The 23,568-nt window shown below is 61.7% G+C and overlaps 2 protein-coding genes across 5 annotated transcripts in view; both read right to left on the bottom strand.

Moving 5' to 3' along the window:
• Positions 1–225: 225 nt before the first annotated feature.
• On the bottom strand, positions 226–18,075 carry BAIAP2L2 (BAR/IMD domain containing adaptor protein 2 like 2). The gene is made up of 14 exons (XM_084878111.1): positions 17,842–18,075; positions 16,763–16,838; positions 16,176–16,262; positions 15,743–15,804; positions 8,106–8,177; positions 7,849–7,965; positions 6,872–7,018; positions 3,833–3,985; positions 3,266–3,401; positions 2,946–3,177; positions 1,895–2,098; positions 1,397–1,604; positions 862–905; positions 226–690 (listed from the first exon to the last, which is right to left on the bottom strand). Exons 1-14 carry the CDS (start codon positions 17,929–17,931, stop codon positions 615–617), a joined length of 1,704 nt encoding a protein of 567 aa, XP_084734237.1. The 5' UTR covers positions 17,932–18,075; the 3' UTR covers positions 226–614.
• Positions 18,076–18,697: 622 nt separating this feature from the next.
• Positions 18,698–23,568, bottom strand: part of PLA2G6 (phospholipase A2 group VI) — a 36,268-nt gene continuing 31,397 nt past the window's right edge. For 2 of the 4 annotated variants that reach the window (XM_084880436.1, XM_084880437.1), the window contains 6 exons: positions 23,398–23,548; positions 21,286–21,422; positions 20,741–20,895; positions 19,969–20,136; positions 19,418–19,491; positions 18,705–19,277 (listed from right to left, as the gene is read on the bottom strand). In XM_084880436.1, the coding sequence (XP_084736562.1) occupies positions 19,136–19,277; positions 19,418–19,491; positions 19,969–20,136; positions 20,741–20,895; positions 21,286–21,422; positions 23,398–23,548 (827 nt within the window). In that variant the 3' untranslated portion in view covers positions 18,705–19,135. Of the gene's footprint in view, positions 19,278–19,417; positions 19,492–19,968; positions 20,137–20,740; positions 20,896–21,285; positions 21,423–23,397; positions 23,549–23,568 lie in introns of all 4 variants that reach the window. The other 2 variants (XM_084880433.1, XM_084880432.1) reach the window with 2 other exon arrangements.

Consider the following 23,568-nt stretch of genomic DNA (forward strand, 5'->3'; position numbering starts at 1 on the left):
GGAACAAGGTGCTGTGTCCCAGGCCACTGAAGTCCCTGACCTCGGCCACCGCCACCGCCGCCTCTGGAGCGGCCGCTGTTTCCTGAGGCTGGAGATGGGGGAGGGGGGAGGAGGACGGGGGAGGGGCACCGAAAGGCTGAGAGGGGACAGGAGTGGTGACCCCGTTCTCCAGTGGGAGGTCTCCAGCCCACCTGCCCAGCCCCCACACCAGAGACCAGTCCTGTGGCCTGTCCACTTGCTTTATTTCTCGTTTTTACAAAAGTTAAAAGGGGACACGTGCGGGGGGGAGGGTGTGTGAGGGGCTCCTCCCCACGGGGGTGGAGGAGGGGAGGAGGATGGGGGTGTGAGGTAGGCCCCCAGGGAGAGTCCTGGGGCCCCTGCGGGGAGGAGTGGTTCTGACCCCGCTCCGCCTGCTGTAGTGAAGGTCCCAGGCCCCGGGCCGGGCCGGGGAGCTGCTCAGGCTGGGGGCCGGGTCAGAGGAGGGCACCCCCACCAGGACCAGGCCCCGGCGTCTCGGATCCACTGCTGCTGCTGCTGCCGCCGCCGCCAGCTCTGGGCGGCTCCGGGCGGCTCCGGGCGGGTGCGGGTGACCTCAGCCCCCGGAGGAGGAGGCCTCAGCGGATGAGGGGTGCCGAGCGGTCGTTGGTGACGGTGGGACGCAGCTTCACGGTGGCGAAGGGGTTAGTGCCCCTGTGGGGGGAGGTCACAGAGAGGTCTCGGCTGGCTGTGGGTCCAGGGAAGGCAGCTGGGCACCTGAGCCAGGTGTCCACCCTGCCTCCTGCCCCATCGTCACCCGCTCTCACCCCCACCTGCCTCCCTCCACCGAGTCCGGGCCCCGCCGGCCGTCCTGCCCGGACTCACCGAGGGAAGAGCTCTGGTGGCTGCTGCTCCCAGGACATGAGTTTCTGCAGGGGCGGAGGAAGGGCGAGTGTGGAGGGGAAGGGCAGCCAGCCTGCCCTCCGCCCCCCTCCAGGAGGCAGAGGCCTCGGGTCGGGCTCTGGTGCCGCCCTGGCGTCCGGAGGCCCGGGACTCAGACCTGAGAGGCCTCTGGGCCCGAGGACCACCTCCAGGGCCACCATCGCCCAGGACGAGACTGCGGCGGCCTCATGGGGAGCGTTCCCTGTGTCACTACCGGTCGGCTCTGACCCAGGACCCCGGTTTGACCTCCCTGGGAGGCAGGGAGGACGGGCCTCTCCCGGTGCTCCCAGCAGGGCACCTGGGCTCTGGTCCCTGAGATGAATACATCCCCCCTCCCCACACCTCCCCGCACAGACAGGCAGACTGAGGGGGGGGGGACCTGCCAGACACAGCGGCGAAGCAGAGAGGGAGAGGGTCCCCGGCCTGCCGTCTCCGCCCACTGGGGACCCGGGTGGAGGACACTCGGGGGAGGGCTCACCTTGACATCGGGGGCCGCCCCCATGCTGCCCATGCTGCTGCGGCGGCTGCCAGGCAAGGGTGTGGGTGCGGGGCTGGGGGCCCGGCTCGGGGCCCGGCTCGGCGTCCGCGAGCGGGGCTGGCCGTCCCAGTACTCCGAGGGCGCCGTGGCGCTGCCCGGCCGGTCCAGGAGGTCATCCAGGCTGTGGCTGCCCCGGAGCGGGTAGGACCTGAGCCCAGAGAGGAGGGAGGGAGGGGGTCAGGGGTCAGGGGTCAGGCCCCATCTGCTGGGCCCCGAGCTTCCCTCAGCCTCCTCCCCGGCGCCCGGGGAGAGGTGGCTATTGGCCGGCAGGCAGACCTGAGAGGAGGCAGAGGGATGGACACCATGGACTTCACAGTTAGAGGGATGGGGTGCCCCCTTCTCCAGGGGCCAAAGGGGGCTGGGCCCACTCAGGACTGCAACTCACAGATACCCCCCTGATGGTGGGGTCACCCCCCGCTGGAGTCCCCATCCAGGTACCTGGAAGGTAGCTCATTCATAGGGCTCATGGGGTTCATGGAGGTCACTGGGTTCATGGGGTTCATGGGGTTCATGGGGTTCATGGAGGTCATGGGGTTCAAGGCGTTCATGGGGTTCATGGAGGTCACGGGGTTCAAGGCGTTCATGGGGTTCACGGGCACCTCCTCCAGTGGCTTCACATAGGCCTCGGGGAACCAGCCGCTCCTGCGGGGGGAGCAGAGGGTCCCTAAGCAGAAGGCCCCACAAAGGTGATTCAGCCCCCCTTCCCGGGAGCTCGGAGCCGGCACTGCTGGGCGGCTGCTCCGGGCTCTGCCGAGGGCAGGCGTTTCACCGCTCCAAGGAGGCCTTTCTGGGCTTTCAAGGCCACCAGCCCAGCCTCGTGTCCGCCACAGGCCCGGGCTCCTCGGGAGGAGGAACTGGAGGTCCTTCAATCCCTGCTCCCCGAACACCCACCCGTGAGGGCCAGAGGAGGCACCGGCCTCCCCAGGGGCGCCCTGCCTGGCTGGGGGCGGGCCACAGCCAAGGGCAGGCCCACGGGCCACTGCAGGCTCCAGGGGATGGGATGCCCAGGCCCAGGTGCCTGACTCCAAGCCCTGCTCTCTCCTCAGCCCAGCTGCTGCCCCCTGGTCCTGGGCAGCCGGCCTCTGGAGCCTTCGCCAGGGCAGGTCCTTCAGGGACTCCCCTGCGAGTGACTGAGAGGAGGGAGCGGCCAGCCTGCAAGGTCCCAGCACTGCCTCTGCGGCTGGGCGGCCACCGCCGTCTGTCTGCCCCGGCAGAGCTGGCTCTGCCCGACTCCGGGCGCAGGAGGGAAACTGTCCCCTCCCTCGGCGTCCTGTGCACAGTAGGTGCTCAAAATAAGGTGCACAGTAGGTGCTCGTAATAAGGTTTCTGTCCTTCCTGTTCCGCTGGTGAGTCTCCATTCTCCCACCTCTCAAGCGCCTGCACCTGACCTTGGTGCCGATGGGAACCTCCACCGGGGAAGTCTCCGTCGGGGCTGGAGGCCGGGCCTCCGGGGTCCCCTTCCCGCCCCCCTGGCCTCCGCCGCACTCACGTGGACGAGCCCTCCAGCTTGCCGTAGAGCCAGCCGTTCTGGGCCTCGGCCACCAGCACCTCCACGACGTCTCCGGCCGAGAAGCGCAGCAGCGTGTGGTTGGCGCCCTCCGAGTGCGAGACGAGGGCGCGGACTCTGCGGGCGCCCCCGCCGCCCCCGCCGCCCGCGCCGCCCGGCCGCTCCCCGAACGAGTTGGAGCGCGAGCGCTGGGCGCCGCCGGCGTAGAGCGAGGCTGCGGGAGGCGGCAGGTGGGTGGGGGGGTCCTCCCGGCCCGCCCGGTCCCCCCGCCTCCCCTCCCGCCCCGCCCGCCCCGCACTCACAGGCGGACGGCGTCCGGGGCAGCGGGCGGCGGTCGGGCTCCAGCTGGGACGCGGGCCTCGCCTCGCCGGGCTCGGGGCCGTAGGCGGAGCCGTGCCCGCTGCGCGGGGAGCTGAACTCTCCCAGCGGCCTGGGGGGCTGGGGGGAGAGGGAGGGCGGGTGGGGCGGGGAGGGGCGGGGCGCGCGCCCTAGTCCAGCCCCCACTCCCAGTCCCAGTCCCAGTAGTCGGCGTAGGGGTTCACCGGCCGGTGGCCCAGCCACCAGGGCGGCGCCGAGGCCGCGCCGGGCCGGAAAGGCCAGGCCGGGGGCGCTGCCCAGGCCGAGGGCGCTGCCCAGGCCGGGGGCGCTGCCCAGGCCGGGGGCGCCGCGTAGAGCGGGGGCGCCGCCCAGGCCGGGGGCGCCACGTAGGGCGGGACCCTGGGCGGGAGGAGGCCGCGCGCGGAGGGCCACAGGCCCCAGGGCCCCACGGAGGGCGCCGGGGACAGCGGCGGGGGCATCAGCGGCGGCGCGAATAGCGGCGGGGGCGCGAGCGGCGGAGGGAGGAGCGGCGGGGGCGCCCAGGGCCTCACCATGTCCAGGCGGGTGGGCGTCAGGCGGCCCGAGGGGTAGGGCGGCCCCAGCACCGGGCCCAGCAGGCCGGGGGAGTGGGCCCGCGACGGGTTGCGGCTGGCCTCCGACTGCTCCTTCCACAGCAGCACGCGGTTCTGGAGCGTCCCCCGGGCCTGGGGGGAGAGCACGGTCACCCAGGCCCGAGACCCCCCAGGATCCTGGGGACGCCGAGGGGCACCCCGAGGAAGGCAGACTCTGGAGCTGTCAGGAGCTAAAGATCGTGGTGGGGGCACTTTGAATCCAACCAAGGTCCGCGCACCCCCACTTCTGTCAGAGGCTCTCGGGCCCCTGCCCCTGTGTGCTTGGGGGAGTTCTCCCACCGCCTGCGCAGGAGGGTGGCACCGAGGCCCGCCACGCAGGCTAAGGCGACCAGACATCCCGCTTTTGGCGGGACAGTCCCGATTTTTAACAATTTACCCGCGTCCAGCGGTGTTTTTAAAAAGTCCCGATTTTTGGAAAGATTCTTTTAAATCTTTTGGACTTTTTTTAAAAACGCCGCGGGACGCGGGATAAATTGTTAAAAATCGGGACGTCTGGTCACCTTACACTCACCCCAAAACTGTGGCCAAAGAATTCAACCCCAGTGCTCACCCCAGAACAATCTGGAGAAATCTATCCTCTTAACCTCGTGGGGTTTGATAAATAGGCAGAGTGAAGCCAACACAGAAAGCTACAGCTAAGCAACAGACAAAGGCAAACCTCTGAAGGCATCGGCTGTGCTCCAGGCCCACCTGCACCTGAACCCTTGAACTTCCGGGTCAGGAAGCAGGCCTTCCGGTTGCGCCCGTGGGAGCAGTGTTCTCAAGAGCCTTTCAAACACCGCCTTCCGGGGATCCCTGTGGTTACAGGCCCCCCTTTTCCCGGGCCCCAGGACAAGGGCATGGAACTCTGCTTGAACACTTTCAAGGACACACACTCAGCAGCTGACCGCCACAGCTTGGGTAGGAGGGCTTTCAGTGTTAGACCTGTGGATAGAGCATCTGCCTGCAGACTCCAGGGTCCCAGGTACAATTCCAGTCAAGGGCATGTACCTTGGTTGCGGGCACATCCCCAGTAGGGGGCGTGCAGGAGGCAGCTGATTGATGATTCTCTCTCATGTATGTTTCTATTGTAACTATCTCTCTCCCTTCCTCTCTGTAGAAAATAATATATATATATATATATATATATATATATATATATATATATATATATAGTAATAAATGTTAGACCTGCAATATATATTAGCCATGTTTTAAATTTTCTATACTTTATGATTCTTTTTTTCTTTTTTTAATATATCTTACTGATTTTTTACAGAGAGGAAAGGAGAGGGATAGTTAGAAACATCACTGAGATACATTGATTAGCTGCCTCCTGCACACCCCCTACTGGGGATGTGCCTGCAACCAAGGTACATGCCCTTGACTGGAATCGAACCTGGGACCTTTCAGTCCGCTCTGTCCACTGAGCCAGACCTGTCAGGGCTATTTTGTGATTCTTTGACATCCCGAGGTCTCGCTCATCCTGGAGAGGCTGCCCCTCCCGTGGAGTAGGTAATCCCTAGGGATCCTGAACAACTTGCCCCTGAGCAAGCCTTTCGTATGCAAACCAGCCAATCCAAAGCGACCTGTATATCCCCAGCCACTGCCTTCACTCACCCATCAGGCCAGTATTTCTCCGCCCTAACTGACCCACCGGGAGGCACTGTGGGCGGTGGAGCGTGCTATTTGAGGAGACCCCCTCTAAGCAAGGACTGATGGGGTCAGACGCCTTCCTGTGCCAGGAGTCACAGTCCTCTATCTCTTGTTCTGAACCCCGTACGTCCGCTATAGTAGCAGTAGACGTTTATGGCTAACTAGCTTAGGAGTTAGGTCTTGGATGTCCTCAAGCCCAGCTGGGCCAGACAACAGGCTACCCAGCCCCCATACCTCCGGCTGCCAGGCTCATTCAGCCAGGCCCCTCCTGGAGACGGCCCAGCAGGAGGCAGCCAGGGAGGGTCTGCTGGAGGTTAACTGTTAGGACACAGGCAGAAAGGAGCTTCCTTCCAAAGATACACGAGTGGCCAATAAGCACACAATGTTCAGCATCACAGTCACCAGGGAAACGCAAATCAAAACCACAGCGCACTCCCTGGGGCGACCACAAGCAGAGTGAGCCCGGCCCGTGGGCTCAGTTGCTTGAACATGGACCCATGAACCAGGAAGTCAAGGTTGAATTCCCAGTCAGGGCACATGCCCAGAGTACAGAGAGAGAAAGAGAGGGAGAGGGAGAGAGAGAGGGAGAGGAAGAGGGAGAGGGAGAGGGAGAGGGAGAGGGAGAGGGAGAGGGAGAGGGAGAGAGAGAGAGAGAGAGAGAGAGAGAGAATATGAATGAATCCTGGCTGGTGTGGCTGTTAGTTGGAGCATTGTCCTGTTCACTGAAGGGGGGTGGGTTCGATTCCCAGTCAGGGCACATGCCCTGGTTGCAGGCTTGATCCCCAGGGCAGGAGGCAGCCAATCAACGATTCTCTCTCCTTATTGATGCTTCTATCTCTCCCTCCCTCTCCCTTCTACTCTGAAATCAATAAAAATATATTTTAAAAAAAGATGATAGATAAATATATGTGATTATGAGGGTCACAAAGTGAGGTCATCATGAGTAGAGATGAGAAGAGTAGAATTTCCAAATTAATAAAGGGGAAGGGAAATGTATAGTAACTCAACCAAATGACATAAACAAGAATGGAGGAAAAGGAGAAATGACAAATAAATACAGTTAATGAACTTATCCAAAAGCAACAAGACAGGTACATCAGTTGTTAGGCTAAGAGGAATAGACCGAATTCCTCTATGAGAGACAGATGTCAGATGGGTCAAGCATAGAAACTGAGCTACAGAAAACACACTTAAAACGAACAGATGAACCCAGCCAGCGTGGCTTAGTGGCTGAGCGTCGACCTATGAACCAGAAGGTCAGGGTTCAATTCCTGTCCTGGCCCGGCTAACCCCCGACCCCGGTGCTGACCCGGCCCAGCTCACCCGACCGAAAAACTGCAGAAACGTATTGGAAAGCACCAGGTGCTTTTCGGCCAGGAACCGGTAACGCCGCTTCTCCTCCAGCTCAGCCGCCCGCTGGCTCTCGGACACGAAGGTCTGCATCTGTGCGTGCAGCCGGTTCACACTCTCCTGGGGGAAGGGGCTCTTGGCTGGAGGCAGGGGGTGGGTGCCTCCTCCCACCCACCCGGAGTGCCAGCCCTCTGAGCCTCCCTGTCCTCCCCTGACCCAGCCGCCTCTTCCTGGGGGCCTCCAGTCACCCAGCCCGTCCTAGCTCCGGGCCCGCCCTGTCACAGGCAGCTTCGTCCTCCTGAGCCTGGGCTCTGTGCTCCCCGACATCCCGTGTCCCCAGCACCCAGCTCAGGACTCAGCACCCAGCACAGGACCCAGCACCCAGCACAGGACCCAGCAGAGTGGGGCCCAGGGAGGTTGGTCTATGGAAAGTGCAGAGGAGATGACTAATAATCCTCTACTTGGGAGGGAAGGTTCTGAAAAGATGAGTTTATTAAGGAGCCAGAAGAAGAGATGGGAGGAGAGGAAGGCCTTGGAGAGAGAGGCCAGGGCTGGGGAGGAGGGGCCCCGGGAGGCTGGCCTCAGCCAGGGGAGGGGGCCGGCCTGGGCAGGCGGAGGGGAAGGGGGCTGGGTGACACCCTGGCTCCTGGGTCAGGAGAGCAGGACCGCGGTCCCGGGCTCCGGTTCTCGGTTCGCTCAGTGAAGTGGGGGGAGCAGGGAGGCGCGAGGGTCTTGGAGGGGCCTGGGCGCCCGGGGAGGCCAGGAAGTGACGGGCTAAGAGCAGTGCTGAGGGGTCCCTGACTGACTAGTAATTCCCACCCCTCTGGGGGCCGGCTGACCTCACCAGGGGCTCGGGCAGGCCACTCCTGGGCCTGGCCTGGTGCTGGTGGGGGAGCTCAGGAGGGTGTCGAAGGGCCCCCCAGAGACCAGCCCTGACCCAGCCCTCGCACCTTCATCTCCCGCACGTTCTTGTCCCTCTTGCGCTCCATGCGCCACAGCTCGGACATGCACTTCTCCAGGTTGGCCGCTCGGTGGCGGTACTCCATCTCGTAGTGCTGGCGGCTGTCCTGGGGCGGGGCGGGGAGGGGCGCGGTGGGGGAGGGAGGCCCACGGCAAGAGCTCTGGGTCAGAGCGCTGGACGGGCAGGCCGCTCTGTGCCCTGGGGCCGGCACGGCCCAGCTGTCAGGCGGGAGGGTGCCAGACTCACTTTGATGAACTGCATGTCCAGCTTGGTGTTCTTCTCCATGTGCTGCAGCAGGTCTCCGTGGAATGTCTGCACCTGCGCGGAGGGCAGGGGGGTCAGGGCCCCTCCCCTCGCAGGCCCCAGCCTCCCTGGCACTGCCCACCCCGTGCTCACACACCAGGCCCCAGCCCAGTCGGTAGAGAAATGGGCAGCAGGAGCCCTGGTTGGAGGAAGGATCAGACGTTAACGTGAGAGACATCATGTGGTGCCGCGTTCCAAACACCCTCGATGCATGTGCCCGTGGCCCTGGGTTCTGCTCACCTGGGCCTTGGCGCCGCCATTCCCCGTGCCCGGCTTCCCCACCCGTCTTCCAATGCCGCCCCTGACCTCCCGGCAGGGGGTCGCTCAATTGTTTGGTTCCTGAAAAGCATGTAATCTGTCCTGTCACCGTCCACCCCTCCAGCCACAGGACAGGACCTCCTGCTGGGCCCGCGTCGGCCCTTTTGCATGAGCAGCGAGCACTGTGGGGAGGAGCCAAGTCTGCCGTCTCTGCATCTTGGCCCCCGGGAGGGCTGGGCCCGCAGAAAGGTGCTCAGAGCTGTGGAGCCTTGGCCGTGGGCGGCAGGTCCCTGTGACAGGGGGGAGGAAGGCGTGAGCCTCAGGAGGGCAGGGTCCTAGTGCTGGTTGTGTCTCAATTTGCTTTGAGATTTTGGACAAGTTGCTACCCCTCTGGGCCTCAGTTTCCCCTCCTGTAATCGTAAAGGCGTGGCCAGGTGCTGCGAGGCCCAGCCCTCTGAGCCCGAGGGGCTTTGGTGGGGGCCGCAGCGGTCGCCTGGCACATTCCGCTTGCGTCTCCCTCGTGTTCCCTGGCCCCTCGCATTGTGGGGCATCAGATGGTCAATCCTCCCGCGGCCCTCTTTGCCCTCTTTGCCCTGGGTTCGGGCTGCACAGGGAGCGGGAGGGGCATCTCCCTCCACTGCCCCCTCCTCTGGGGACCACCACCTCTGCTGGCATCCCACCTCCTGCCACGGGGTTCTCCCTGCTGTGCTGCAGGGGTTCTGTCCCCCCACCTTTCCCCTCACCACTCGGGCATCGCCCAGGAAAGGAATGCTGGGAATTTCCTTCCCGGATGCAGGAAAACCAGTACATATAAAAGTTCTCAATTGTAACTCTTCCTCCCACAATTGTTTCTGAGACCTTGGTAATTGCTGGTCTGTAAGGGGCTGGCCACGCCCTAACCCCCTGAGCTGTGGCTACGTGTGTGTGTGTGTGTGTGTGTGTGTGAATGAGTGTGTGTGTATGAGTGAGTGTGTGTGTGTGTGTGAATGTGTGTGAGAGTGTGTGTGTGTGTGTATGTGTGAGTGTGTGTGTGTGTGTGTGTGTGTGTGTGAGTGTGTGGTGTGGGGCGTGTGTGAGTGAGAGAGAGTGTGTATGAGTGTGTGTATGTGTGTGAGTGAATGAGGGTGTGTGTGAGAGTGTGTGTGTGTATGTGTGAGTGTGTGAGTGTGTGTGTGGTGTGGGGCGTGTGTGAGTGAGAGAGAGAGAGTGTGTGTGAGGGTGTGTGATGTGGGACGTGTATGTGTGTGAGGAGCTGCACTGAGGACACATTCTGGCCTGTGCGGGCCCTTTTCTGCTGGACCCACGGGAAGTGCGGCTTCCCAACCTGCGAGCCCTCCCAGCCAGGCGGCGCCCGCCAGATCAGGATTCCTGCCCGAGCACAGCTCGTGCCCTGAGCCCCCACATCCTGCTCCACTGCCCAACAGAACCACCGGCTCAGGGAGACAGGGCTGGGCCGACCTTCAAACCCAGACAGCGTGCAGCAGCACTAGCGAAGGGGGCTGGCTCCTGGGAGACGACCCTGACTGCACCGAAGGCCACAGGGAATACCAGATGCACCAAACCACCAGCACGGACCTGTTGGTGCCTGAGCCGCTGAGGAGGCGGAGGAGGGAGCGGGGCTGTCGTGAGGGGGCCGGGAGGCAGGGGACACCGGGTGCAGGAGATTGTTTCAAATGACCTATAACACTGACAGCAGACAAGCTGGGAGCTTTGTCCCTCCTCTTAATTCTATTTTCCTCTTCCCTCTTCTCTCGCTGGGAAACACTGCCTGTGAACAAGCCACTCCATCGTATGACGTCACTCCTGCTTCCAGTCCCACATGGCTGAGCCCCCGCGGCCACGGGAGTGGACAGGGGTTGTGACGCGTCCCATTGCCGCGGCCTGATTGTGGTGGCAGACGGGGCCCGGCCGCGGTGGCAGACGGGGTGGAGGCCCAGCCGAGGCTGCCTGATCAGGGGCCGGCACAGGGCTCGGTGGGAAGGCCTCGAGCGCCCGGAGAAGCGTCTGCAGAGGACAGCACTCAGCTTGGACTTTGCGCTCGCAGTGGCGGAGCAGACGCTGTCGATGATGGGCAGGTGGCAGGAACAAGGAAGTCCCCACCCAGGGGCCGAGGAGGCTAGCAGGTCAGGCAGACTGCTCCCCTGCCCCCACGGTACCAGCTCGTCCTGGGAGCTCAGTGCAGCGGCGGAGGGCAGCCCGCTGCCGGGAACAGGCCTGCCAGCTCCGTGCCACCCCGGGAACTAACTCTCACTGACCTCTGCCATCTCCATGGGAGACCCCCCTGAAGGAACCACCTGTGGGCCGAACCCCATTTGTTCCTGAATCCCCCGCAGTCAGGCTAGGCCCTGCCACGCCAACAAATTGCTCTTGTCGAGGTCACGGAGACTCCATGTTGCTAAATCAGTTCTCTGCACTCACCCACCTCAGCCGGCCATCACCATGGGATGCGATTGGCCACTCCTTCCTCCTGAAACTGTCTTCCCCAGCTCCAGCCAGCACCCTCTCCCATTTCTCTCACCCTCACCCCTAGCCGCTCCGTCCTTTGCTGCATCCCCCCATCTCCCTGATCCTTTCACTCTGGGCTGCCCCAGAGCTCAGGCCTTAGGCCCTGCCCTTCCTCACTACGCCCGCCCCTCGATGGGCTCCTGCAGTCCCTGTGCTCAGATGGTCATCCCAGCCCCAACCTCACCCCCCAAACAACAGCTTCCTACGTGCGGCTGATGCTGCCACCCCTCCCATTGTCTCCCCCTCACCATCTCACACCCATCGTGTCTAAACTGAGCCCGGCCTCTCCTCTCCATCCAAATGGCTCCATGTTCAGTTTTTCTACCTCAGCCAGTGGCAACCCCACCTGTCCAGCTGGTCAGGTTAAAACCTTGGGGTTACTGGACTTTCTCCTTTCTTTTGGAACACACATCCGACCCAGCAGAAACCTCATTGGTTCTACTTTCAATCTGATGTCTTCTCAACACCACCACTGCTGCACCCCTTTCCCAGCCACACCTCCCTCTTCTGGGTCCCTGCAATAGCCTCCTAACTGGTCTGCCACTTCTGCTTTTGCCCTTCACAGCTCTTTTATTCTTTAAAAAAATTTTTTTAAATTGATTTCAGAGAGAAAGGGAGAGGGAGAGAGAGACAGAAACATCAATGATGAGAGAGAATAATTGCTTGGCTGCCTCCTGCACAGCCCCTGCTGGGGATTGAGTGCATAACCCAGGCATGTTCCCTGACCCGGAACTGAACTGTGACTTCCTGGTTCATAGGTTATGCTCAACCACGGAGCCATAGCAGCTGGGCACTATTTTATTTTTAGTATAGGAGCCAGAGTGATCCTACTAAACTATAAGTCAAACAATGAACAAGTGGAAAATGATATAGTCAAATGATAAGTCAATTTACCTAGAAATAAAACTATCAAAAGATGTGCAAGACTGCCTCACTGAAAATGACAAAACATTGCTATGAGAAATAGAGAGGCATACCGTGTTCATGGATCAAAGGACTAGATATTATTAAGATGACCATTGTTTACAGATTAATGAAATCACTATCAAAATCCCAGCAGGATTTCTTAGAGAAAATGACAAGCTGATTTTCTAATTTATAGGGAAATGCAAAGGATCTTTAATGGACTAGAAAATTTGGGGGGGGGGGGAGAAATAAAAAAATTCTTAGACTACTTGATTATAAGACTTACTATAAAGTGACAGTAATTTACACAGTGTGGTATTGGTGTGAAGATAGACAAAGATACTGATGGTCAGAGTAAAGCAGTGATTTTCAATCTTTAGCTCATGGCACACATAAACTAATTACTAAAATTCTGCAGCACATCAAAAAATATATATTTTGCTGATCTAACCAAAGAAGGTATAATTTTGATTCTCACACAGAATAGCTATTGTATTGGCTGTTGTCATTTTCTTTTTCTTTTTTTTTTTTTTTTTTACAATCTAAGGGGGAAAAGGTCAGCGCCCTGACTTAATAGCCAGGCACTGCACATTTTAAAAATTATTGTGGAACACCCATTGAAAATCAATGGAGAGTTCAGAAATGAACCTAAACATATAGGACAAATCCATTTTTGACCAAGATACCAAGTCAATTGATAGGGAAAGGGAAGTTTTTTTTTAAAAATGGTCGGGAACAACCAAATATCTGGAGAGGGCAAAAGGAACCCTGACTCCCTCTCACTTCATACACAAAAATACATTTGAGATGATCACAGACATAAGTGTATAGCCAGAACATAGAATTTCTACCAGAAAACTAGGAGGCTACTTCTGCGATGGGGGTAGGCGAAGATTTCTTGGTAGGACACAAGCACAGACCATTTTTAAAAATGGCCAGGTTGGGCCCTAACCGGTTTGGCTCAGTGGATAGAGCATCAGCCTACAGACTGAAGGGTCCCAGGTTCGATTCTAGTCAAGGGCATGTACCTTGATTGCAGGTACATCCCTAGTATGTGGAGGAGGCAGCTTGATCGATGTTTCTCTCTGATCAATGTTTCTAACTCTCTATCCCTCTCCCTTCCTCTCTGTAAAAAATCAATAAAATATATATATTTTAAAAATAAAATCGCCTAGTTGGGCTTCATAAAAGTGTTAAATTTCTGATCATCAAAGACACCATTAAGAAAATAAGTGGGCTGGGAATAAACATTCACTGTACAAACATCTGACCAAGGACCCATGTCTTGACTACACTGAAGAACACGGAAAGTCAGCGATAACAGTAACCCAATAAAAAATGGTCAAAAGGCTAAACAAACACCTGCAAGAAGGTATGCAAATGTCCACAATGAAGGTATTAAAATCACCAGTCCACCAGGACATGCAAAATGTAACCACAACGAGGTACACCATTCCCTAGCCATGAGGACCTGGGCTGTGACTGGGCAGGATCAGAAAGACTGACAGCAGGGACGTGGGCAGGGACAGAGCGCCCGCAGCCTCAGACCTGCTGGCGGGAGAGCAGAAAGTCCAGGGAATTCCGAGAACGCGCCGACAGTTTCAAGTCCAGCTGAGTATATACCAGCCCTAAGGCCCACCATCCACTCCTAGGTGTTTATGAGAAATGGAAATATATACACTCACGAAAAGACTTGTACAAGAATGTTCACAGCAGCCCTAATTTTTCTCTTTTTAAATCCTCACCCGAGGATATTTTTTCCATTGATTTTTAGAGAATGGAAGAGGGAGGGAAAGACAGAGAGAAACATTGATGGATCGATTGGTTGCCTCCTGCACGCGCCCCAACCAGGGCCCAGACTGGGGAGGAGCTGCAACTGAGGTGCGTGCCCTTGACTCTTCCTTCAGTCCACAGGCCGATGCTCTATGCACTGAGCCACCCCAGCTAGGGCCACCGAAGCCCTATTTCTAATAGCCCCAAATGGAAAGCAACCCCAATGGCTGTCAACAGAAAAAGAGGTAAACAAATCGTGGTACATGCGTACAATGGAAGACGCAGCAAAGAAACAAAACAAGCGTCCATCCAGCACCAGCAGGAGTTAAACGGACAGACGCTATGCTGAGCGAGGGAAGCAGGACACAAGGAACGCCGATGGCACAGTTCCCACGGGCCTCCCCCTCCTGTCCCCGGCTGCGTCTGGCTCTGCTCTTGGGGACCCAGAGCCTAGGACAGCGCCTGGCACAGGCGGCGAGGAGCTGTCCAATGAATGAGCCAGGGAGGAAGCGGCCTCTGGGTGCTCTGCCCAGGTGGCTCTGGCCGCGGGCCCTGCCCTATTGTCACAGCCAAGACACCGGTGCCCAGAGGTGGCAGCTCTTTTTACAGAGTGGGCCTGGGTGACACTGTCCCTGTGCGGCCCAGGGTGCCCCAGTGACTGGGGAGCCGTCAAACACCGGGACCGGTGGCCCCGGGCTGCCCGTGAGAGCCGGGCCCCACGGCTCCCGCCCAAGCCCGGAGGCGGAGCAGGCTCAGGGCTGCATCCACCTCAGAGCCGGGTGGCCGGGGGGTTGTGTGGGTGGACACACAGTTTCCACTGGTAAAACTGTTCCCATTTCAACCTGGTAACCAAACTGATGAGTACTTAATGGTGTCCCACAAAAAGCACCCTGAGTTTTACGCACACCCCCCCATGTTTGAGAACCACGGACTGTCACAATCTGTTGAAATTCCTTCAGAACCTTCTAAGGCCCCTCACCACCGCCCCCACCGCCCCTGGGCCCAGCTCCGGGCTTCAGCTCACGCCTCCCATGGATGCCCCTCTCATGCCCACGCCTGGCCACCGTGCCCTTTCGGAATGCCCGCTCTCTTCCCCCCTCTGGCCACGCCCACACCCAACGCCCCCTTCACAGCTCATTCTTCCCTCCCAGTCATGGGCTCTGCTCAGTGCCAGGCCCCGTGCCAGGCCCTCGGGCTGCAGAGAGGACCACATCCCAGTGGAGCTCGGTCTTGGCAGGGACAGAGGCAGGGAAGTGGAATCTCCTTCTAATCATCACGGCGAAGGGACTCGAAGGCCCGGTGCCAGGCGGAGGGTGTGTCCGTATCCGTTCCACCGAATCAAGACCCTCCAGGCAGGTGTTGTGATTGTCCCCATTTCACAGACAGACAAACTGAGGCACAGAGAGGCTACGCCAGGACAGCTCACCCAAGGCCACAGAGCCAGTAACTGGTGAGGCTGGGCTTTGAACCAGGTGCTCTAACCGCCACGGGCTAGAACAGAGGAAGCATCTGGTGGCATCAGAGGGAGGACGGACTGAACCTGCCCAGGAGTCAGGGGGGCTTCACGGAGGAGGAGGCCACTGTGAAGGGGTGGGGGCTTCTGTCTGAAAGGGGAAGGCTAGCCTGTGACTGGGTGCAGCACTTCGGGGTGCTGGGCTGTGACTGGGTGCAACACTTCGAGGTGCTGGGCTGTAACTGGGGTGCAGCACTTCGGGGTGCTGGGCTGTGACTGGGTGCAGCACTTCGGGGTGCTGGGCTGTGACTGGGTGCAGCACTTCGAGGTGCTGGGCTGTGACTGGGGTGCAGCAGGGCCTGCACGTCGTCCCTGAGAAGCCTGGGTCAGTCGTGGGTGGGGGGTGTGGAGGGCTTTTCGGGGCGGGACAAGGGGAAGAACGGGAGGACGGGAGGGGGCGGCATGGGGGCGACCCCCTGGCTCCTCCTCTCACACTGGAACCTGGGAGAGGGGCTGCGTCTCTGAGACTCAGTTTCCTGCTCTGCGGAGTGGAGACAGACAGGCCCCTGCCTCCCGGTGGCTGCGGCCAGAACCAGCCGCTGCAGACCCGTGCGCCCGGCGTGCGGCGTCTGGGGTCTCAGGAGCCCTCCCGGGGGGATGTGGAGGGTGACCGGCCCGTACTCACCACCACCTCCAGGTCAGAGTTCAGGTGGCGCTGGGTGTCTGCCATCTGCACCAGGATCTCACCTAGGAGCCCAGAACAGCGGCTCAGGGAGGATCCCGCCCCGCCCCCTCCCAGCAGAGGCCGGAGGCCTCCCTGAGGCTGGGCTTGGGACCAAAGTCCTGGGTTTCCCTGCTGCTCTGGCCTTGCAGGCCTGTCCCAGCTCTGCCGGCCCTGCAGGGAGGGAGGAGCCGGGGCGGGACCTGTGTCTGGGGGGGACTTCCTGGAAAGGCCAGTCTGGAAGAGGAATCCCCTCCTGATGGAGAATGGGGGCCAGCAGGGCCCGGGGCAGTGCCTGGAGCCTGGACAGCGGAGGAGGCGCGGGGAGAAGAGGGGCTCGGGGGAGCCTGGAGGCCCCAAAACGTGTGGGGAGCTCAGTGCGAGGGGAGCCCCTTACCCAGGATCTGCGAGGTGGCGCTCTGCAGGGCCTGCTCCCCGATCTTCTGGATGGCACTGAAGTACACCTCGGCCGCCTCCGACAGGGCTGCGCGGGAGAGAGGGGTCCGGCCCTAGGCCCTCCTCCGGCCGCCCCACCCTCCGGGACCCCTGCTCCCACCAGAGAGTGTGCAGGGGACACTGTGGGGCCTGGGTGGGTGCATGAGAGGGAGGTGGGCTCTGGTGGCACAGGCCAGGATGAGGGGGCAGGGCCTGGCGCTGTCGGGACTCTGGTGTGGTCTCTCTTGGGTGGGGGGCGGCATCTGTGTGTGCACATAGGAGGGGGGCCCAGGGGAGGGGGAGGGGGCAGGCTCAGGGTGTGGTGTGGGGGACAGACTTTGACTCTGAAGAACCGAAAGGCAGGGCGGGGCTGGGTGGCACTTGGCTCCGGGTGTGCCCCCGGCCTGTCCACCCCATAGGTGGCCGGGACCCTCTGTCGGGAGCACTGGCGGAGAGGGTGTGGCTGAGGAACGGTGAGTGGCTGCCCGGTGTGGTGCGGAGAATCAGGGGGCGGGGGGTCTGTGCGGGGAGGAGGCTGGGGGCACTCACCGTGGAAGGCCCGCAGGTAGTTGTTCCCCAGGTACACCAGGTTCTCCAGGGCGGGGTTGAACTGCTCCAGGATGCTCTGGGAGGAAGCAGGAGTGATGGGCAGAGGCAACTCAGGGCCTCAGGAGCAGGGCACCCCTAGCCCAGGAGAAGCCTCCAGAATCTGGGGGAGCCAGCCTAGAAACCTGGGGCCACCCAGAATCCTGCACGGGCCTCGGAGGCCATCTCTGTCCAAGACCAGGCCCCCTGGCCAGCTCCTGCTCACACACCTAGCCTGAGGGGCCTGAGCCCGCACTGGTGGAAGCCTGCCAGTCTGCCAGTCCCCAGCTGGGCCCAGTAAGCCCGGGTCTGAGGCCAGGCCTCGCAGGACTGCACACACGGGCTGCCCACGGGCACCTTGGAGGCAGGGGCGGATCTTGCCCCCCTCAAAGAAGAGCCTTCTGGGAGCAAGGCCACCCAAGCACGCCCGTGGGAGGGCACTCTGTGCTGGAGGCGATCTGGACTGGGCCTTGGGTCTTGTTTCAAATCCCTGCAGCCCCTCCCCTCCCCTGGTGACCTTGAACAAGCTCATTAACCTCTCTGGCCTCAGAGTTCTCATCTGCCAAATGGGGATCGGGTTTGACCCCTGCGGTAGGTGCTGTGAGGCCTGCCCGCACAGGGGCTCCCTAACCATCTGGAACCTGCAGCCCCCCCCTCTGCGGCGCAGCAGCAAGTCTGAGAGAGGAAATCAGCAACGAGAGACACAGAGAGACCGAGAGACTCCCCACTCCCAGGGGCCCTGCTCCCAGCTGCAGCCGGGCCCTGTCCGGCCTCACCCAGCATCCGGGAGGCGGAGGCTCCTGCTGAGTGGCTCAGCAGGCCCGGCACTCACTGGGTGACTGTGGACAACCGCTGCCCGGGAGCCTCGGGTTGGGCTGGGGTGACTGACTGCCCCCCGAGACTCCCCCAGCCCCAGGCCCACAGCTGAGCCCGGCCCGCCCCACGCCTCCCATCGGCATACGCAGCGGCCACACTGAGCCTGTCCTCCAACTGGGCCTGGCTTTGAACCCTGGGCCGGTGCGGGCCGGGGCGCGGCGGCTCACCTTGTAGATGGCCATGGTGGACCTGTAGAACTGGTCCATCTCGGGGGCCATGGGGCAGCCGCACCTGGGCTGAGCAGCAGGCTGGAGCATGCAGGGCGGGGAGCACCGGAGCGGGACTGTCTGTCCGTCTGTCCGGGGCCCGCTGCTCAGCGGCAGTGGAGGAGGCTACAGAGTGGGACTGGAGATGGAGGGCCGGCCAGGAGGCGGCGGCAGCTTAATTATTCACCAGCCGGGATGTCAGCATGCGATCTGGGGCGTAACCAGACCCGGGAGAGGCATCCTGTGACGCGGGCGGGCTCGTGTGACCTGCCCTTCAATTATTTACCCCCCGAGCGGCGGCCGGGGGCTGTGTGATGAGCTTCTCTGAGGTCACCGCCACCTCCAGGACCAGGCTGGCCGGGCCAGCCGGGACCCCTGGCTCTGGGAAAAACCTGCCCACCGAGGGGCCAGGACCCTTGCCCTCCCGCAGGACCCTCCCAGACAGCCCCCTGGAGACTGAACAGCCAGTGGGGGTCACTGTTATCAGCCTCCTGCTCTCCCCCGAGCCCCTCAGACCTGCACCTGGAGCACCCGCCCACGCCCGCTGCTGCCGTCCAGCCTGTGTGCTGGGGAGGGTCAGCTCCGCTCCATGTCCACAGACCGGGGCAGACCGGGGCCAGCACGCTCACTGCGTGACACCGAGCCCCGCCCCCTCTGGACCTCATCCGCTCCCGGAAAATGGGTCTCTCTCTTGCCTGCCTCCACTGGGGCAGGTGGGCCTGGGGGCACCTCGGACCCCCCCCCCCCGCCACACTGGGGAGGCCTGGAGGAAAGGCCCCCCCCTCAGGGAGCCGGGAAACAGCAGCCATGAGAGTGGGCACAGGAAGCCGAGGGTCAGGCAGAAGGGCTCGGCTACGGGGAGCTGTGGGTGGGGGGACTCACACCACAGCGCACGCAACACAGGGCGACCTGAATCAAACCGTTTATTTCACAGTTTGGGGCGCCCCGCCCCCTCGTAAATCACTGTCTGCCAGAAGAATCACAAGTCCGGGAGCGACCGTTGGAAGCCGAGGCAGCTCACAGGTGGGGCACTGAGGCGCAGGTGGCTGGGAGGGTACGAGGTGCAAAGTTGAATGGGGCGCCCCTCTCCTGAGTGTGGGCTCCCCCTGCTGACGGGGCGGGTGGTGGTCAGTGTCAGTAGCTTCTCGAGCCCCACCCCCAGGGGAGAGGGCAGAAGGCAGAGGGGCGGTCCCAGGGCTGGGCAAACGAGGGCGCCCTTAGTGTCTGCGCGGAGGCGGAAGCGGTGGCTGGCGGGCTAGGACAGCAGCAGCTGGATGAGCTTCTGGAACTGCTCCTGGTGCTCGTGAATGTACACCTCGGTCTCCCAGAGGGCGTTGACCAGCACCGTGTCGCTCACCTCGTCCAGCATGATGTCTGTCCCCAGCTGGGGGTTCAATCTGCCAAGTCAAGGAGGAGGGTCACCCCTGGACTCTTGGCCTGGGTGGGGGAAGAAATGTCCCTGCCAAGGGCAGGAGAGCGGAGGGCCGCCACGTCTGGCCAGGCCAGGGAGCGGGCTGGGGCTGAGGGCCGCCCTCACCTGAAGTACTGGATGCCGACCATCTCGCACCAGGCCCGGGCCCGGTCCACGGCCCGCCCGTCCGGATCCGTGCACTGGGGAGAAGGAGCCCCATGAGCACCCAGCCCCCCACAGTCCCTGCTCGGACCCCTTGTCTGGCTCAGCCACCCATCCGCAGCGGGACCTGGGCAAGTCCCTCCCCTGGGCAGCAGTGACTGCCCAGGTGGGCGATCGAAGGGGCAGGTCTGGGGCTCTCACGGTGGCTCAGCAGCACCACTGAGGTCAGCCAGTGTGACGGGTGGGCGGGCTGAGTGGACAGTCTCCACGCCCCACCCCTGCAGCCTTTGCCATCAGACACCCTGCGGGCTGCCGAAGGGAGGCACCGCAGCTAACAGATGCTGAACCCCTGCTCAGGGGTCACAGGGTCCCCTCTGGCACCGAGACGGAACCGGGACCCCTCCCTGAGCTGGCTAACGAGGGTCCGCAGAGCCCCTGGCACGCGGGTACCACAGGAGGGCACCGTCCTGGGGCTGAGACCTGGAAGGGGGGCCTGGGGAGGGGCCCATACTCACACAGTCCACCACCATTTTGCCCAGTTCCTTGGCCCCAAACACGGTTTTCGCCAGTTCCCAGGGGTTGCTGGGACGGAAGACGTCCACACAGGTCACGGGCACCTGCGGGGCCTTCCCTGTCCCCAGGGAGACGACGATGGAGAGCTTCTTCACCTTGCTGCCCTGGCCCTGGAGGGACAGGACGGGGTCGGCAGAGGAGTGAGGCCCGGAGGGGGCTCTGGGGGACAGAGGAGGCGCGGTGCCTGGGGCGGGGCACAGCCTGGGCTACCTCCTTTGCTCGGCAGCAGTCACTTCACAAGGAGCGGCTTAGAGGGAGGAAGTCACAGGACCAGGACCTTCCTCACCCACAGCCTCCTCCCTCCAGGAAGCCTGCCCTGCCAGGCCTGGCCCCTAGAGGGCGCTCCCCCGCTGAGGCAGAGCCCTGGCTCGCCACCCAGGGAGCCTGAGAGCTTGGCGATGACCGCATGCTGACCACAGCCAGCAGGCCATGCGCACGCCGGTCAGGCGCTGTCCTGAATGCCTTACAGGGCGGAGCACAGGGAGTGGCTGAAGGGGAGGGCAGAGCCAGGACCCAAGCCCAGAAGCCGCTGCCCCACTGGTCTGGACTGAGCTCGGAACCGCTCTGGGCACAGAGCTTCGGGCAGACACACCGGCCACGCAGGCGCATGAGACAAAGCTGCGGCTGAGAGCGCAGGCAGTGACCGCACGGCTGACCCCAGGTCTGCTGAGCGGGGCGGGGGCGGGCGGCTTGCTGACCTGAGCTGGCTCTCACCTTGCGGATCATGTCCTGGTTGTACTCATGGATCTCGGTCATGGCGTCCAGCGTGGGGTTGTTGGCCAGCAGCCCGCCATCCAGGTAGCGCCCGCTCGGCCGGAAGTAGGTGGGGGCTGCCCCGCTGCTCCGGGCTGCCCGCCAAACCAGCTGCTCTGAGGTGGGGAGGAGGGCGGCCCAGCTCTTCAGATCTCAGGATGCGTGTGTGCGCACATGTGTGTATGTGCATGTGTGTGCGTACATGTGTCTGTGTGTATGTGTGTCTGTGCATGTGTGCATACCCATGCATACGTGTGCATGTGTGTGGCATGCTGTCTGCCCCTCCTCCCTGAGGAAGGCGGGGTGCAGCTGAGGGCCTCAGGGCCCCCACTAGCTGCCCGAGGCCTGGCAGCTCCCCACTCGGCCTGTCCTCCTCAGCACTAAAGCCTCAGGGCAGCGATGGGAGGGGGTGGGCGACGGGTGCCCAGTGACAGCCCACGCCTCCCTCCCGCACCCCACGCCTCGCAGGCCAGCCGCTCCCACAGATCGGCCAGCGAGGCTCTCACCTGAGGGCTGAGTCGGAGGCTTGAGGTTGACGTTCTGGCCGCAGCGAGGCTCCCGCACGCACTCCGGGGCCTCGTAGTTGCGGAAGAGGTGGAGCTCGGCCGGCTGCCGATCCGACAGCGTCCCCGTCAGCATCACCCTGGAGAAGCAGGGGCGGGAACAGGAACGGGATGGCTAAGTCACTGACTGCCCCTCATCCCCCCCCCCCCAACCCGCGTCAACCCACTCCTGGGAGCGCGTCCTGTCTCTCGCATGGGTGGAGGTGGGCGCCGGGGCTGCTAATGGCGGCAGCGTTTGTTCAAGCACCAACTGGCAATAGCGGAGCTGCCCGTGTCCCCCCCGGTGGGCCTGCGCCGCTGCAGAGGGACCGAGCAGCTCTCGGAGCTGATGGGCACTGAGCACCGAGGTCTGTGGCCGAGGGTAAGAACCAGGCTCGGGACAGCGGGTCTTACGCCATTTACCTAATGACAAATTCCCCCAAAAACCCATGTACCTATTTGCTTGGTGGCAGGGTAACTGAAGGGCCGTGAGCGGCACTGGGAAGAGGGGGAGCAGCTCAGGAGACTGGTCCCCTCCCCGTGTCCCCTGAGGTCCCCGTCAGTGTCCTATCTGCTATGGGAGTCTGCTAAAGGAGATCCCTACTCGTCTGAGAGACCAGGCACCCTTACATACGGGGGAGTGCAGACCGGCACAGCCCCTGGGAGACTCTCAGTGCCCTGGCTCTGGCCTGGACGCCACGCTAGGAAATCTGCCTAAAGGAACCCTCCGGTCCCAGCTTCCCTGAACAGCTGTGGTCTCAGGGCAACGCATACGGTGAAAAGTGGGCCCCTCGAAACAGCAGCAGCGGGAGAGAGCACAGTGCTGTTTCGGACACTCAGAGTTACACTTGGAGGGGGTCAGAGTCACACAGGGACGCATCTGCCATATTGTAAAGCCACATGTAAAGGGAGGGAGGAAGAACTGGGAACACTGCGGAAGGTGATTTGAACATCTTTCCCCTGGAAAAGAAATTAAAAGCTGGGAAAGATTTATTTAAAAAAAAATCTACTTAAAAGCACAGACCCGACAAGACAGAAAGGGAATGCCAGGGTATGTCCCGAGGAAGAGCAAGACCCCCCCAGAGAGGTAAGTGAGCGGCAGGCCCAGCGTCGACCTGGCAGCAGGTACCAAACTCCGTCCACTTACACTGCAGGGCTGAGGGCCTCCTGGGGCTGGAGGGACAGAGCCCACCACAGGTGAGGGTCTAAGGCACATGTGTCAAACACAAGGCCCGCGGGCCAAATCCAGCCCGCCAGGCCTTGCAATGTGGCCCACACCGCGCTGTCATCACTGCACTCCGCTGTCAGTTTATGACATTGTCAGTTTATGACTGTTCAGTAAACCATTCGGCCCGCGATTTAGGCTGGATTTTAGATTTTGGCCCCTTCTCTGATTGAGTTCAACACCCCTAGTCTAAGGAGAGACCCTCCCTATATTAGTTTGGGGCCCCAAAGGTAAACAGAGATAAACCTGCCCCTCCCCATGCCTGCAGGCTAGGCGGAGGCGCTGCGCTGGACAAAGGAGGGAGGGAAAGATCCGGAAAGGGGTGAGCAGAAGGAGGCCTCCAGTCTGTGAGCGCGCCTCGCCCGGGGGGGCCTCAAGTCCTCACGTCCAGTTTAGTCAGAGTGGCCTAGATCAGGGTGGGGAGCCTTTTCCTGCCAAGGACCATTTGGATACTTCTAACATCAGGCACAGCGGCAGTTTTTAAGCTGCTCTGGGGCGGGAGAATAGGAAGCAGTGGTGCTGCAGGCTCTTCTGGAATCCCCTGCACATGGCTGCTGTTTGCTCAGCTCACCTGTCTCCCACCAGAGGTGAGCCTTCCCACCTGAGGCTGCATCCATTACCTCTCTGCCCCCGCCCCCCTACCCCCCCTCCAGCCTGGGGCAGAGCCGACCGTGCTCAGCAAAGAAGTCCTGGCTGTGTGCTGAGGGGCATCGAGCCCTCTGAGCCTAGGACACGCACAGCCCCGCATTTCCATGGATGAAGCTGCCCCCGCCCCCCGCCCCCAATCAGACCAGGGCAGGAGCCTCTGCCCCAGCACAGCCGCCACAGCCCAGGCCGCTGCGCAAGCTCACTTGGGCTTCCTGATGTCCGTCATCTTGGTGTGCTCGCCGAACTCCCGCTTCAGGAACTCCTCCAGGGGCCCCGACTCGTAGGGCCGGGAGCCCCGGAACACCTCGTCCTTCATGCGGAAGTACACGCCGCGCATGTAGACCATGGACTTGCCTGGAGCAAACGGGCCGGAG

This window comes from Pipistrellus hanaki (genome assembly GCF_964339955.1).
Source record: "Pipistrellus hanaki genome assembly, chromosome: 3".
NCBI classification, from domain to species: domain Eukaryota; kingdom Metazoa; phylum Chordata; class Mammalia; order Chiroptera; family Vespertilionidae; genus Pipistrellus; species Pipistrellus hanaki.

Excerpts from the sequence above, each read along its gene's own strand:
- BAIAP2L2 (XM_084878111.1), bottom strand. The coding sequence starts at position 17,931 with ATGCTCCAGCCTGCTGCTCAGCCCAGGTGCGGCTGCCCCATGGCCCCC. Across the intron at positions 8,178-15,742 it reads ACTCTGACCTGGAGGTGGTG|GTGCAGACATTCCACGGAGA; the intron begins GTGAGTACGGGC and ends CCCTCCGCGCAG. Across the intron at positions 3,402-3,832 it reads CGCCCACCCGCCTGGACATG|CCCCCCAGGCCGCTGGGAGA; the intron begins GTGAGGCCCTGG and ends CTCTCCCCCCAG.